The sequence below is a fragment of the Paramormyrops kingsleyae genome, chromosome 6 (genome assembly GCF_048594095.1).
Source record: "Paramormyrops kingsleyae isolate MSU_618 chromosome 6, PKINGS_0.4, whole genome shotgun sequence".
In the NCBI taxonomy this organism is placed as follows: domain Eukaryota; kingdom Metazoa; phylum Chordata; class Actinopteri; order Osteoglossiformes; family Mormyridae; genus Paramormyrops; species Paramormyrops kingsleyae.
Window position 1 is genome coordinate 34,859,878 of NC_132802.1, and position 13,615 is coordinate 34,873,492.

At 40.5% G+C, this 13,615-nt stretch overlaps 1 protein-coding gene across 7 annotated transcripts in view; it reads left to right on the forward strand.

Annotated features, from left to right (window-relative positions):
* Nucleotides 1–13,615, forward strand: part of LOC111848779 (ERC protein 2-like) — a 222,640-nt gene that overhangs the window by 16,174 nt on the left and 192,851 nt on the right. For 4 of the 7 annotated variants that reach the window (XR_011992010.1, XR_011992008.1, XM_072713124.1 and 1 more), the window contains exon 3: nt 13,302–13,328. The exons of the other annotated variants lie outside the window; for them this stretch is intronic. Coding sequence is in view for 2 of the 4 variants with exons in the window: in XM_072713124.1 (XP_072569225.1) it covers nt 13,302–13,328 (27 nt within the window). In the remaining 2 variants the exon portion in view is untranslated. The remainder of the gene's footprint in view (nt 1–13,301; nt 13,329–13,615) is intronic. 7 annotated transcript variants of the gene reach the window in all.

Genomic DNA, 13,615 nt, shown 5'->3' on the forward strand with positions numbered 1-13,615 from the left:
CATGACCCTTGCCTGGTTGGTGCTATAGTCCCACAGGGAGTGGAACCAGCAGGTCACCTGCATGTTGGTGTCCTTCAGTAAGCAGTAACCAGCCAGAAATGAAAAAGAAGAAATTAACCACTGATAGTGTCCTACTAATGTCAGAAAGGAAGATATCTGGGATCCTTTCAGCATCCTTGATGCCAGTCATTTTCTTTTCCTGCAGTCTCAGTAGTGTGTTTCTGATTTCATACCCCAGGTTTAGTTCCAGATGGTACTATTTAGGTTTGGCAGTGAGCCCCGCAGCCCACAGATCATCCAACACTCTGTTCTACCCAGTTCTCCGATTGTACTATGACATCATCCAGATAGGCAGCCGTGTATGCCTGGTAGGATCTCAGGACCTCATCCATTAGGCACAACATCTGCTGGAACTATTCCTTGATGCCACAGTGGAGCAGCTGACACAAATCCACCATCAGCTACATGAACATAGGGATGTCCACTTCTATGAGAAGATCCTTAGGGTTTCCCACACAGTCAACCTAGATGAAGTTCTTGGTTGTGGGCCTTGAAAGTGGCCTTATTTAGGGGGATTGTCTCAGTATACAGGATGGTATAGTCCACCATAATCAGAAAGTAATCCTATCCCCTTTGGTAATGCCCCCATGATAACCATCCCAATAACTTTGATGAGCACCTCAATGATGGGAACTGGCATAGGGGTGGGGTGAAGGGGATGCTTTCTGATAGGTGGTCAGCGCTCCACCTCTACCTCTATGTCCGACCGAGGGCTGGGTATCCAGCAGGTGCATGGCAGTATCATTTTCTACCCTTCAGACCACCAGCAGCTTAGTTGGTTCTTCCCTCTTGGTGGCCAAATAATAGAAGAGATTATAAAGGCTCTCTCTGCCTTTGGCTTTGAGGTTGATAACTAATACTTGTTTTCTGCAGTGCCTCAGTTGCTCATCTTCCTTTTCTGCTCATATGAACGATGGCTCCCACAAGATATACATGAACAAATCTTGAGATGGGGCTTCCTGAGTCTGTTACCGAAGCTTTAATCTCGTTGTTGGGCATGCGCTCCTCCTGTCAATGCAGTTTGCATCCAACCAGCTAGGCTTTATGATTCCTGGTGGTAGACTAGATGCTTGGATTCATGGGCTGGCTCATTGTTGTGCCAATCTGCATTTGCTGCTTGCGAGCTGGCTCTTGAGAGCAGGGGCCGGTCTTTTTCCGGGGCTGCCTTGCTCTGTCCGTGCCACTACTGTGGCACAGTGAGTGAGTGGCACCCATCTGTTCGGTAGTTTCCTGAAGTTCACAGTGAGCTGTGACAGCTCTTTGTGCTATTGTGATCTGTAGTACATAGTGCAGAGCTTGTGTTCTGTCCATTGCCACCCACTCCACCACCTACGTGGTTATGTACTCTTTGGGGCTTAGCCAGTGCTGAGCAACAACAGCCTTGCCATCTGGGTCTGGTGAGGTAGCAATGGGGTATATAGTGGTACCTCAGTTCTCGAACTCATTAGAACTCAAATTTCTTAAAAGTCGAACCAACCAGTTCTAAAAAAATGACCTAGAACTTGATCTGAATCTCAGAAGTCGAACCGTGAACGTTGACCTAAGATAACATGTACACGTGGGGAAATTAGTCACGCGGAGTGTCTCTCAGCGGAAACAAAGGGTAACGCTTCAGTCTCAGCCTCGCATTCGCTGTGATAGCATCGTGCATGTTTACACTAGCTGAATACATATACAGTATTTAGACAGTAAAAATACATTTAGACAATGATAGACAGTAACAGTAATTATGATTATATAATAAAATACATTTAAAAATAAAAGATTTCTTATTAATTATTTTAATATTAATAATAAACCATTAATACATTTAATTATAATAATATTGTCGTGCCGAGCGGGGACGGAACAGAGACAAAGGCGCAGAGGTCAGGATATCGGGTAATACGAGGTTTAATTATAGGTAAGGCAGGCAAAACGCAGACGGACAATACAATGACCAGACTGGGGAAATTTGTCGGTGCTGATAGGGGGATAATGTTAATCATTTTTTAGTCTGTGGAAATTGAAAGATCGACCTGCTGGTCAGATTTAATAATGAATCATGACCATGTTGTGGGCCATATAAAATTGCGGGCCGGTACCCATTCTAAGTAGATTGTCCATCTGTCCCTTACTTTACAGGATTGTGCCCCCATATTGTAAAATAAAATGCTGTGTCCCGTTTTGAACCAATACCGGATGCAAGTTCATATTTTCAAATCATGCAATGTGACAAACAAATAAAATAGAAAAAAGCAAATAAACATATTGACTGATAATTAGTAAACACTGAGTAGCAGTTATGACTCAGACAGAATTTTGAACAAATAAAGGAGAAGGGAGCGACAGGCAACCAGAAGGAGGCTTTGTATGGGATATCAGCCTGGCTTCTTGGGTAAATATTGGCAAGAGCAGATATATCAGTAGATTTGTAGAGGGACCTGAACCAAGACTGGGTGCTTGAATTCAGTCAGAGGTCTTACGTAACTTTTGAGGCTTATATAGACATTTAATACTGATGTTTTCCTTTAACATGCACCAAACAAAAAACTACGTTTTAGTGATGTTAAATAAAAAGGACACAACTGTAGCTATTAGTAAACTTTAATTTGGCACTTTTTTATTTGTCGATATTGCTTTGTAACACTTTCGTATGAAATTATGTGTGAAGTTTAACCTACGAACTCATATTTAATGTTGCTCGGCTACTTCATGCATAGACTGTATCTCTAATGACTTGATGGGGAACAGATCCAAGTGCTAGAGCTCCAGGTACAGGGTCAAACAGCATGAAAATGAAGGAGGCGCCAAATCCAAACAGTGATCTGAATCCGTAGGACAAACACAGGCCAGTGTGACAACTTCTGAAAAAAAAAAACAAAACAACATAGACCAGCATGATTTCCATGCTGGCCTTCACTGGTTAGTGGTGGTTTGATGCTGGTGTAGGCCCACCAGCACCAAAACACAGCATATAAGCTGTTCTTTCAGCAGAGAAAATTGCTAGATATATTTGAGGGATAACTGCCATTGCTGAGGCAAAAAACAAACAAACAAAAAAACAAACAAGAGAACATCAGAAAGCACATTATGAAAACAAACCCTCTGTGGTGGGATACTCTTGCCTTTGCCAGGTTGATGAGGTACAGGGGATGAGGTGCAGAGGAATAAACAGCAAAGAGCAGGAGGTTGCAGAAAACTGCATAAAATACTGTAACTTGGCACTTTACATCTTAATTGCCTACTTGCTTTTGTTTCTGAAGATTCCCTAAAGTCACGTATTCCTGATTCCACTGTCAAAGGCTGTGTATTCCTTGGGAAACAAGCTCCTGACAATTGGATTCAAACTGGGGGTTAGCTGGCAATATACAGAGCAAACTGTCAAATGCCAGCTGCTAATGGACTCTGAATTATATGTTAGACATCCATCAAGAAAAATGCTCTGTTCAGTTTTGGGTTCTCGTTATTTTTGGGTTACTTGGAGTCCAAACTTTGACCCTCAACCTCTCCAGACGGGGGGAACCAGAGTAGCTAGAGGAAACCGACAACAACATGGTGAAAACAGGCAAACTCCTCACACAAGGAGCCAGGGCAGAGACCTGAATCCTGGTCCTAGACGGATGTGAAGCAATAGTTCTAACCACTGCACCACCATGCCACCCCTGAAATTTGTATGAAATCATCTTATTCAGTTCATTGTGTACACTGTATCAGTTTGTGATATAGTAAAACCTCTAGCATTATAATTTTATGCTGGATGGAGTTTTTATTTGCCAGAACATCAGTAGTAAGGTACAATTAACATGCTTGCAATTGGCTTTCTACTGCCCAAATTTTAAACCAACTTCACTGAAACGATTTCGCCTCACTTACCTGAATAATTAAGCCCTGGAGGAGCACCTATTTATGGCTTCTTTGTTTACAGTTGCCGAATTGTAGCACATTATATCACATTACGTTCAAACATGTTATCAGTTCAACAGGCTTACTTCACTTTGCTTGTTACACTCGATAACCACCTGAAATTTGTGCATATAATATTTATTATCTAAATATGTATAGTTCTTATCTTTTGGGATAATTTTTTAGTACACTAATAATAATATATCTTCCAATAATTTACAAAAGCGAAAAGTAGTTGATTCAGTTGTACAAGGAATGATCAATCTGATAGTTGTTGTTTAATGTAAAAAAGTTATTTGCACTTAAATAATGATTAATTATATTATTATTATTATTATTATTATTATAAGAACATAAGAAATTTACAAGCAAGAGGAGGCCATTCAGCCCATCAAGCTCGTTTGGGGAGAACTTTAATAGCTCAGAGTTGTTAAAATCTTATCTAGCTCTGACTTAAAGGACCCCAGGGTTTTAGCTTCCGCTACACTAGGAGGAAGACTATTCCATACTCTAACTACACGCTGTGGAAAGAAGTGCTTCCTCAAATTAATTTTAAAATGTTCTCCCGCTAATTTCCACCTATGGCCACAAGTTCTAGTATTTAAACTAATTTGGCTGAGCAACTTCCAGACCTGTTAGAATCTTATAGACCTGGATCATGTCCCCCCTTAGTCTCCTTTGCTCGAGGCTGAACAGATTCGGCTCAGCTAACCTCTCCTCATAAGACATTCCTCTAAGACCAGGAATCATTCTTGTAACCCTATGATGCACCCTTTCCAAGGCAGCAATGTCCTTTTTAAGGTATGGTGACCAAACCTGCACACAATATTTTAGGTGGGGTCTTACCAAGGAATTGTATTATCTTAGCAACACCTCCCTTGACTTAAACTCCACACACCTAGAGATGTAACCCAACATCCTATTGGCCTTTTTTATTGCTTCCCCACACTGGCGAGAATGGGACATTGAAACATCAACATACACACCGAGGTCTTTCTCATAATCAGCTACCTTTATTTCAATGGAACCCATAAAATATCTGTACTTTATATTTCTGCTCCCTGCATGGATTACCTTACATCTATCTACATTAAATTCCATCTGCCAGGTATCAGCCAAGTCACTAATTAAATCAAGATCCTGTTGTAACCAGGATGCCAGTTCACCCATTAGGCGACATAGGCACCTATTGTGATTTGGGCTGTTGAACGATTTTTCTGAAATGGCGTTTAATCGCACACCCTGGTGCATATACAATAATCAAAATACAAAGCACATACAATTTAAAAAAACGATTTTACAGTTTATATACTTAATTAAAATTAAATTCGATTATAGGCCAACCATGACACTGTTGAATTCATGAATCTGATTGGTACGAAGAGTGTTGATTAATTATGTATAACTGCACACATAGTGTCAGCCAGCCAAATCACAGTAGCACATCAATGCAATATTATAATCTTTAATTCTAACTAACGTTGCTCAAAATTCCTGATGTAGAACCAGTGGTGGTGACTGCTGACCAAAATTTTTAGTGAAGCAAACTAATTCCAAACACTCCAACAAAAGCCAGAACGTTTTCGTATCAGGAAAGCATATCTGTCAACTTCCCATAGTTTCCTTTTGTTGTCAGACTTTTTATTCACATTGTGTTGCCTAAATGCCGGCTCCTGTCGACCCAAGAATGAAAGAATTAAATCGCATCAGAATCCCACAGTTTTTCCCCACTGTGTTGTTGTGCTTGACTGTCTGGAGAATCGCGCCTTCGTCAATCAAGCTATCAATCCCCAGAAGACTTAATTGCACGACTGCACTGACATGTTTCTTTTACACAATAAAAAAAATTGAACAAAAATTACATTATATACACAGGATTAGCAGAGCATATTAAAACGGTCAGAGGCTCCCCCTATTTTTTTCTGTGTGGAGCGTGGAGGTAACCAACTGAGCTAGTTCAGCTCGTATAAGTGAAAGTAATGTTGTTAGGTACAGTACAAGCTTGTAAGCCACATGTGTATTGTAGTGTTTTTGCTACTAACAACATGTCATTTTTTTTGCTAGCCAGCAGGCTACTGTTCTGTTTTTTGTACTCACCCTTCATCTAAGTGATCAGGCTTGATTTCCGGCCCTGATCATACGTTTTTAGACTCCGCTGCATGTCTGGTGGTTCTTTGCCTCTTCAGACATGCATGTAAAAATGTATAATGGCTTCTCATATATTAATCCTGACTTTAACATTTTTGCTCACACTATTCTCCTATTTAGGTATTAAAATTAATGTTATTAGAGTTACCGAGGTCAAAGAAATAATGCATCTTTGTTTGGTTATGTTGTGTAAAAGGTGTTTTTAATTCTGCATTTCCTTCTAAGTGCCTGTAATTTAAGCTACATTATTATTATTTGTTATTATTTACTTTTTATTAAATTGTAATGCCCATATATTACTTATTACGTTATGTTGCATTTAAACAAAACAATCTCCGGTCAGCCGGGGACGCGAGCGGTGAAACCCGCCTAGGGCTCAACATTCATGTAGCGTTTTTAGCTAGCATAATGTTTATAATATTTTTGAATGTTTTTGAAGGAATGGATGTGGTCAGCCCAAACAACAACACAGGTCATCACATGAAATAACCATGAAAGCGTCATAAGATAATATATGGAAAAATGAAATTTTAAAATATTTTTTGTGGACACTGCCACATGCCATATGCTATGCTCCAATGTTTACACATTTTCACACACATTTTTGTGCAGCATTTACAGATCGGGTGACGCTGTACAGTAGGTAGTCATTTCAGGTGCTTCCACCCCTGAACTGAAGCGAGAGACTTTTCAGCGCTGTGGGAGGTGCCTGGGGTTTGAAAAGGACAGTGTATTTGTCACATGTAGCTACCTGACTGTTGTTGATCATTTAACCCATTTTATGCAGCTGTGTGCAGTATTCGAATAAGTTAAGGCACAATACAATATGTCAAACCTCCGTCAGAGGTAAGCTGACATTGTGCTTAGGTTACGTAGCATTTTTGTAACAAAAGGACTGATTTACTAAGGTGGAGCTGGGGGGGGGGCAAAAAACCCCAAGCTGCAGATGTGGAGTTACTGCACGATTTCCTGAAGGTAATTATGTAAATTGCACCAGCCGCAGACTTTCTAATCAACATAGGGTTTGAGAATTAAAAGCGCTCTTTTGCAGGCTCTAATCACTGGGCCGTGGGCGATGCTCTGCACCCTGCTTTCGGTGTCCTTTTCACCCCAGTCCACTTCCCTCAACACTGATAATAAGCTAAAGGTATAATATTTTTTACTGGGTGCTGCCTGTTGTTGCCATGAGACTTTACAAACACGACATTTGTGGGGCATTGTGTTTGCAACACTTTAACCAATATCAGTGAAAGTTCAGGAAGTGTTGGTGGTTATTTACTATTTGCCTAGGTTTAGTATGATGTCCATGTGTGAATTTTAGGAAACAGAACTGCATTTTCAAAGAACACACTATCGTACCAGTAAGCTTAAGAATGAGTTCAATCACAATTCACATGGAAACAGCCACAGGGAGACATTTGCATTTAAACACTGCCTTTTGCTTCATGAATACATGACCACGGTACAAACAACAATACATGTTTTTTTTTTTAACTAATTCTGCTTCTCCAACTTGGCCATCTGTTCTACAGCGTGATCATTGGTGGGAGGGCACAATGATGAAAGTGTGCTGTTCGTGATCAGGACCACATTACGTTCTCCTCAGCTGCCAACTTAGCCTTGCTTCGATCTGTCTGCCATTCCCTACCCTTGGGTGCCACGGCACCCCTTTTGACGAGAAGCCGAAGGCCTTACGCTCATATTCACTGTCCTGTCTCACTGTGAGGGCTACGGGTGGCATGAAGCTGACCTACCAGCCTATATGGCCTGTTTAAAAAACATCAGCCTTATAAGTCTGGGTTTGGCTTTGGTCTGAAGTTAATCAGCTGCTATACACAGTAGTCAGGGAAAGCTCAGCCCACTTCATTTGTCTGATCTGTAGTTATTGGGCATGGTGTAATTTGTGTTCGTACAGTGTGTACTTTGTCACATGGAATAAGGGAAAGGTGCGGGCAGTCAGCTTAATACTTACCTCTTAAAGAGCGGCAGCATCCAGGTGTTATACACACATAAAAAACAAAGAGTGGAATCTGTGATTCAGCTGATAGATTTCATAGAAAAAGCTAGATGTTTGAGAGGCATAATAATATCTGAATTGAAGTCACGCTGCAGGTGTCTGAAGTACAGATTCGCAGTAGGTTGTCTTTCAGGTTTATTCCAGATAAGCATGTACACCTTTCCAACTGTAACAGTGTTTATGTACGTTTGTGTACTGCTTATGGAAAGCTTACTCCCACTTATACACACGCATTCTCTGCCCATTGTTTCTACAGTAGATTGAAATTCATTTCAGTAAATACATACTTTGCATTAGTACATATTTGCATGTTTGTCTGAATGTACGGTACACACGACAAGTACTCAATATACTCACTTAGATTTCCCATAGTACACAAACACGGAGGCACGCACGCATATACACGTAACTGGGATGCATTAGAGCGCACTGCAGTCTGGTTCCTGGGCAGATGGCAGTACCACGCAACTTCCCCTCTCAGCTTCCGAAGTGAGAAATGCACCGTATGTGTTTTTGCGTGTGTGTGTGTGTGTGTGTGTATGTGTGTGTGTGCGTAAGGAAATATCTTTACACATACATGCATGTTTTTGGTGCTCATAGTCATCATTAAAGTAATGTAGAACATAATATTAGGTGTTTTATATGGGCAGCTTGTGTAAAACAGCTTGTGTAAAACAAAAAAGTGGGTGGCAGTATTTTGGGTTTCATGCTATTTTTGACTGAGGTAATGAGAGACTGAAGGTGTATGTGTGTGACTGTTGGGTGGTGTTGCATGGTGCAGATGTGTCTCTTGGGGGTTCTAGGATGGTGTGAAAATGTGACCTGGGTGATATAGAATGTTGTGGGTGTGTGATTGTTGGTTGGTGTAGAGTGGTGTGGCTGTGTGACTATCTGGTGGTGTATGATCATGTTTATGTGTTTTTTGGGTGGTCTAGGATGGTGTGGATGTGTGACTTGGGTAGTATTGAATGTTGTGGGTGTGTGGTGGTTGGTGTAGAATGGTGTGGATGTGTGAATGTTTGGTTTGTAGAATGGTGTGGGTTTGTGACTGTTGGATGGTGTAGGATGGTGTGGATGTGTCACGGTTGGGTTTGTAGGATGGTGTGGATGTGTGACTGTTGGGGTTAGCATGGCAATGTGAGTGTGAGAGACTGTTGGGCGCTGTATGTGAGTGCGGGGGTGTCACTGTTGTGTTGGCATGGCAATGTGAGTGTGAGAGACTGTGCTGGGTGCTGTGTGACAGTGTGGGGGTGTCACTCAGCTGCTTGAAGAAGCAGAGTGTGGTGAAGTGTGACTGCATTTGTTGTTGTTTTTTTTTATTATTACCGTGTTGGATTACACAGATATTTGAGGTGAAAGTCTCTCTCGGGACTGGATATTTGGAAACCGTTTGGCCACAGCCGATTGAAACTGAGAAACCGTCACACAACCTCACATGCTTGTGTTGGGGGAAAAACCTTTATATAACGGTAGGTGTTAAGGTGTAATCTAAACAAATAATTACTAAGGGAAAGTCTGCGGGGCTGGGGTAAAGGACACCAGGTGAAAGGAATTTCAGAACAGGCTAGAATTCAGTGTTTTTTGTGGCACAGGGGAGCAGGGGGAAAACAGGAAAAGATGAACAACAACAAAAAGGTCCTACTAATTTAAATGTAAAATTTTAGGAAGGAAAAGCAATAAAAGCACCTTTCTGTGATACTAACTACTAGCAAAGCAGCTCCCTCTCCTCTCCGTACATACAGTACCAGATAAACACTGCCATGAGGTGTAATTCACTGTGCTTCCTTCTTCAAATTACTGCATAGCTGGGCCCTTGTAACATATACAGTTACATGTATGTGTGTGTATATATAAACATACGTACATGTATGTATTTGTATATGTGTGTGTGTGTATATATATATATATAGGGTAATATGTGGCTTTTTTACATAAACTACACCTTCATAATGCCTACCAAATGCATTCACAGAGCATTCATAAGCAGCATGTAAGAATACCATAACATCCTAATATACCTTAACACCTTTAAAATACATAAATAACAAACATTATATGACAATAACAGTTATACAATTATGGCAGTTTTAATCATAAAATTGTATAATGTTTGTTAGTGTATTCTGCATGCTGTTAAGGAATGTTAGGATGTGAAGGTATATCTACATGCTGCTTATGAATGCATTATGAAGGTGCAGTTAATGTGAAGTGTTACTGTGTATATATATATATATATATATATATATATATATGTGTGTGTGTGTGTGTGTGTGTGTGTGTGTGTGTGCGTGTTAATAAATATATAGATATTAGTCAGTACTTGGATGTACATAATTTTATATTGTGGCACACATATTGTACATACAAAGCATCGAACATGACCAGAATGTGATGGCCAGAGCAGACTCTTTCTGCACCTCTGATCTCAGGTGACACTGTGACATCACCTCCTGAGCTCCAGACCCCCCACGACCCCAAATAGGATAAGCGGGTTCAGAAAATGGATGGGATGGATGGATTTAGTGGAATTCCCCTGTGTTTTCTTCCTAGATTAAATATGACATAGCAAACATGATTTACATGTGTATTAAATAGTTTAATGATTTAGATACAATAATTTAGATATAATCTTCTTATAAATTTAGAAGACACCATGAAATATATGTAGTGATGACTCTGGTAAGACTGAGCTTCAGTGTAGTTTAAGATATTTTGGTATCTTGAAGAGAGGCAAGAAGCACAAGAGCAAGGGTTGCTGAAAGAGCCGTTTTAGCCGACTTGTTTTCTAAAGTGATTTATTGCCCTCTACTGGCAGCTTGTGTGTTACATGAGCAAGCATCTCTACAGACAAAGGGTACTGACTCCATGTCCCCACATTAATGCCCATGAACTGTAGTAAAGTTAAGGCTTTGTCAGTTAAGGATGTGATATTAATAATAGGGGAAGTATTTGCCAACATATTCATGTCAGATCGAATGAGTGCCATCTAAAAACAAGAGTTTTAAACTCCGTAGGTTAATTCCTTTAAAATCAGGGTGATCACTGGTGTCAAGGACTTTAAATACCCTTTATGTGCATTATTCCCTGTATATTTCCTGGGCTTTGTGTGTAGCTGCTTATCGGCCTGATAGCACTTATGACTGAAAGCAGATGTTCCCAGTGAGCTTGGGTGACTCATCCCCGTTCATAGTCAACGACGAAACACCTCTGCTGTCCTTTGTGTTTCTGTTTAGCTTGCCATTCAAACCATATAGACACCGGCTTTTCTGGAGCTGAAATATGCTTTCAAGAGTTATGGGCGAGTGTGACAGGAACTAGGCCATGGTCCAGATGCTGGATAATCTTATTGTTAGGTGTGACATTGATAAGTGCTAGAGCCTGTTGGTTATTAGAGCGAAGAAGCGACCATATTGAAGTTTCAAGTGTGCAGAGTGAACAATGCTATTTCAAAAAGGAATATTGGCATTGTTAAGCGAATGTTACCCTTAATGTAAACACTAATCCCAGCAGTTTTACTATTCTGTAATTAAATAGAAACATTTGGCATTGAACAGCGAATTCGTCCATTTGTAATTTGTTTAAATTTTAATACTCTGATGTGCTCATAAAATTTAAATCTAAGTGCTTCCTGTTTACTTCAGGAACCGGCTGTTCTTATAATAAACAGGCATTTTTTTCATTTAAAAAGAGCATTTTTTATCCCCTGTGTGAATAGGAAGCATTCCACTAAAATCTCTGTATGCCACGATCAGCAGCTTAATACATGCATGCTTGGGTTCAACACTGATGGATTTAAAGCACTCCCACAGATTAACAATTGATTATTCAAATAAAATATTATTTCCTTGAAAAAGCTCTCTCACACACGTGCACTTTAACAGAGATTTACTTGTTGAATAATTATTTGTAACCTGAACCTGTTTCAGTACCAGTGCTGAAAGATGCTGTCACACTACGGCCTATTTTATGTTCAATTAACCCAGATGATGTAATTGAAGGTTTACTTCAAAATTGTATCACATACTGTCCGCGGAATATCTGATGTAGAATCGTTGCGAACTAATTTTAAATGGATTTATGGAGATGTTCTTCACTTAATTAAAATGTATATTAATGAAGGCCTGTTTGATGTATAGGGAACTGTTCCATTTTTTTCTTCCATTTTTGGAGCCATTATGACACACAGAGGACATGTTTGTCTCACTATAAACATAAAACCTGCTGGAAAAGGATGCCCAGGGTCGTGGTCTTTTTGCTTCATCGGAGGCATTTAATTCATACCCTTTTCCCCAGAGCTTTGCAATTATCAGGAACATAGTCTTTTATACCTGCTATATTAGCTGGCTATTTACTGTTAATGTGGCAGAGTTCTTCTAATCCATCTGCCTTCCGACTGATTATGTAGCACGGGGTCGTGGTGGGCCTGGAGCCCATCCCAGAACACACAGGGCATGAAGAAGGGGAACACCCTGTTCAGGATGCCAGTCCATAGCAGCTCACCTAAGTAGTCACACACTATCGACAATTCATTGGTGTCAAATCATCTTAGAATTTAAATTTTTACATCTTGGAATATTTTAATGATATACAGAGTGAATCCATGTCATGAAATAGATTCCCCCCTCCCAGCCTAGACATGTGTTGACTTGTTTCCCTCTTCAGTACTTGCACTCATGGTCCCGTGAGAGCCGTCCCACAAACAGGAAGTCTCCACAGACCCAAGACCAATTAACTGCTTTTCTGTTTTTACTTGGTTACCTGGCTCTGTCTTCCTTCTGTTAGTGAAAACTGCACCACGTTTAAACACGACTGGGCCCTTGTCGCCTCTGTCCAAGGATTTTCTTTCCAGAATTTAAGCATTTCACAGTTAATTCAGCACATGTTGTTACTACAGTATAAAAACTTGAAACAGGTAACTCTTCGGCATTTAGAACAAGGAGAGATGAATCTTCTGTACCCATTTGCTTGGACTGTTGTCTGTCTCACAACCTGAGGCCATTCGTCTGCAGCTGCAGCACAAGTATATGATGTGTGTTGTTCCTAGCTGGCAGGCCGCTGTGCTTTCCGTTGATTCTGTGCACCGTTATAGATGTATGATAGGCTCTGCTTCTCTGTCATTGTTATTTTTTGCCTGCTTGTTTGCTTTCACTTCTCGTGATTCCCGTGCATTTTCTCCATCCGCCATGCTCAGCAGCCATTGGATTCCAGAAGAACTAAGGTTCGTTCTATGTTTGCAACCCCCCGTGTCTGCAGAACAAAATCATCTTGTGATGAACTGTCGTCTCTTTTTGGAGTTTGAAGTATTCTTTACCTCACCGGCAGCTCCGTGTTTTGCACGTCTTTTCCTGTAGGCTTTCAGTTTAGAAATTTTAAGCACTTTTTAAATAAAATTTTTTTTAGAGAAATTAAATCTATTATCTTGGTCAGTGTTTCTGAACCAGGTCCTCGGGCCCCCAGACAGTCCGCGTTTCTGCTCCCTCCCAGCTGCCTGCCACAGTCTTACTG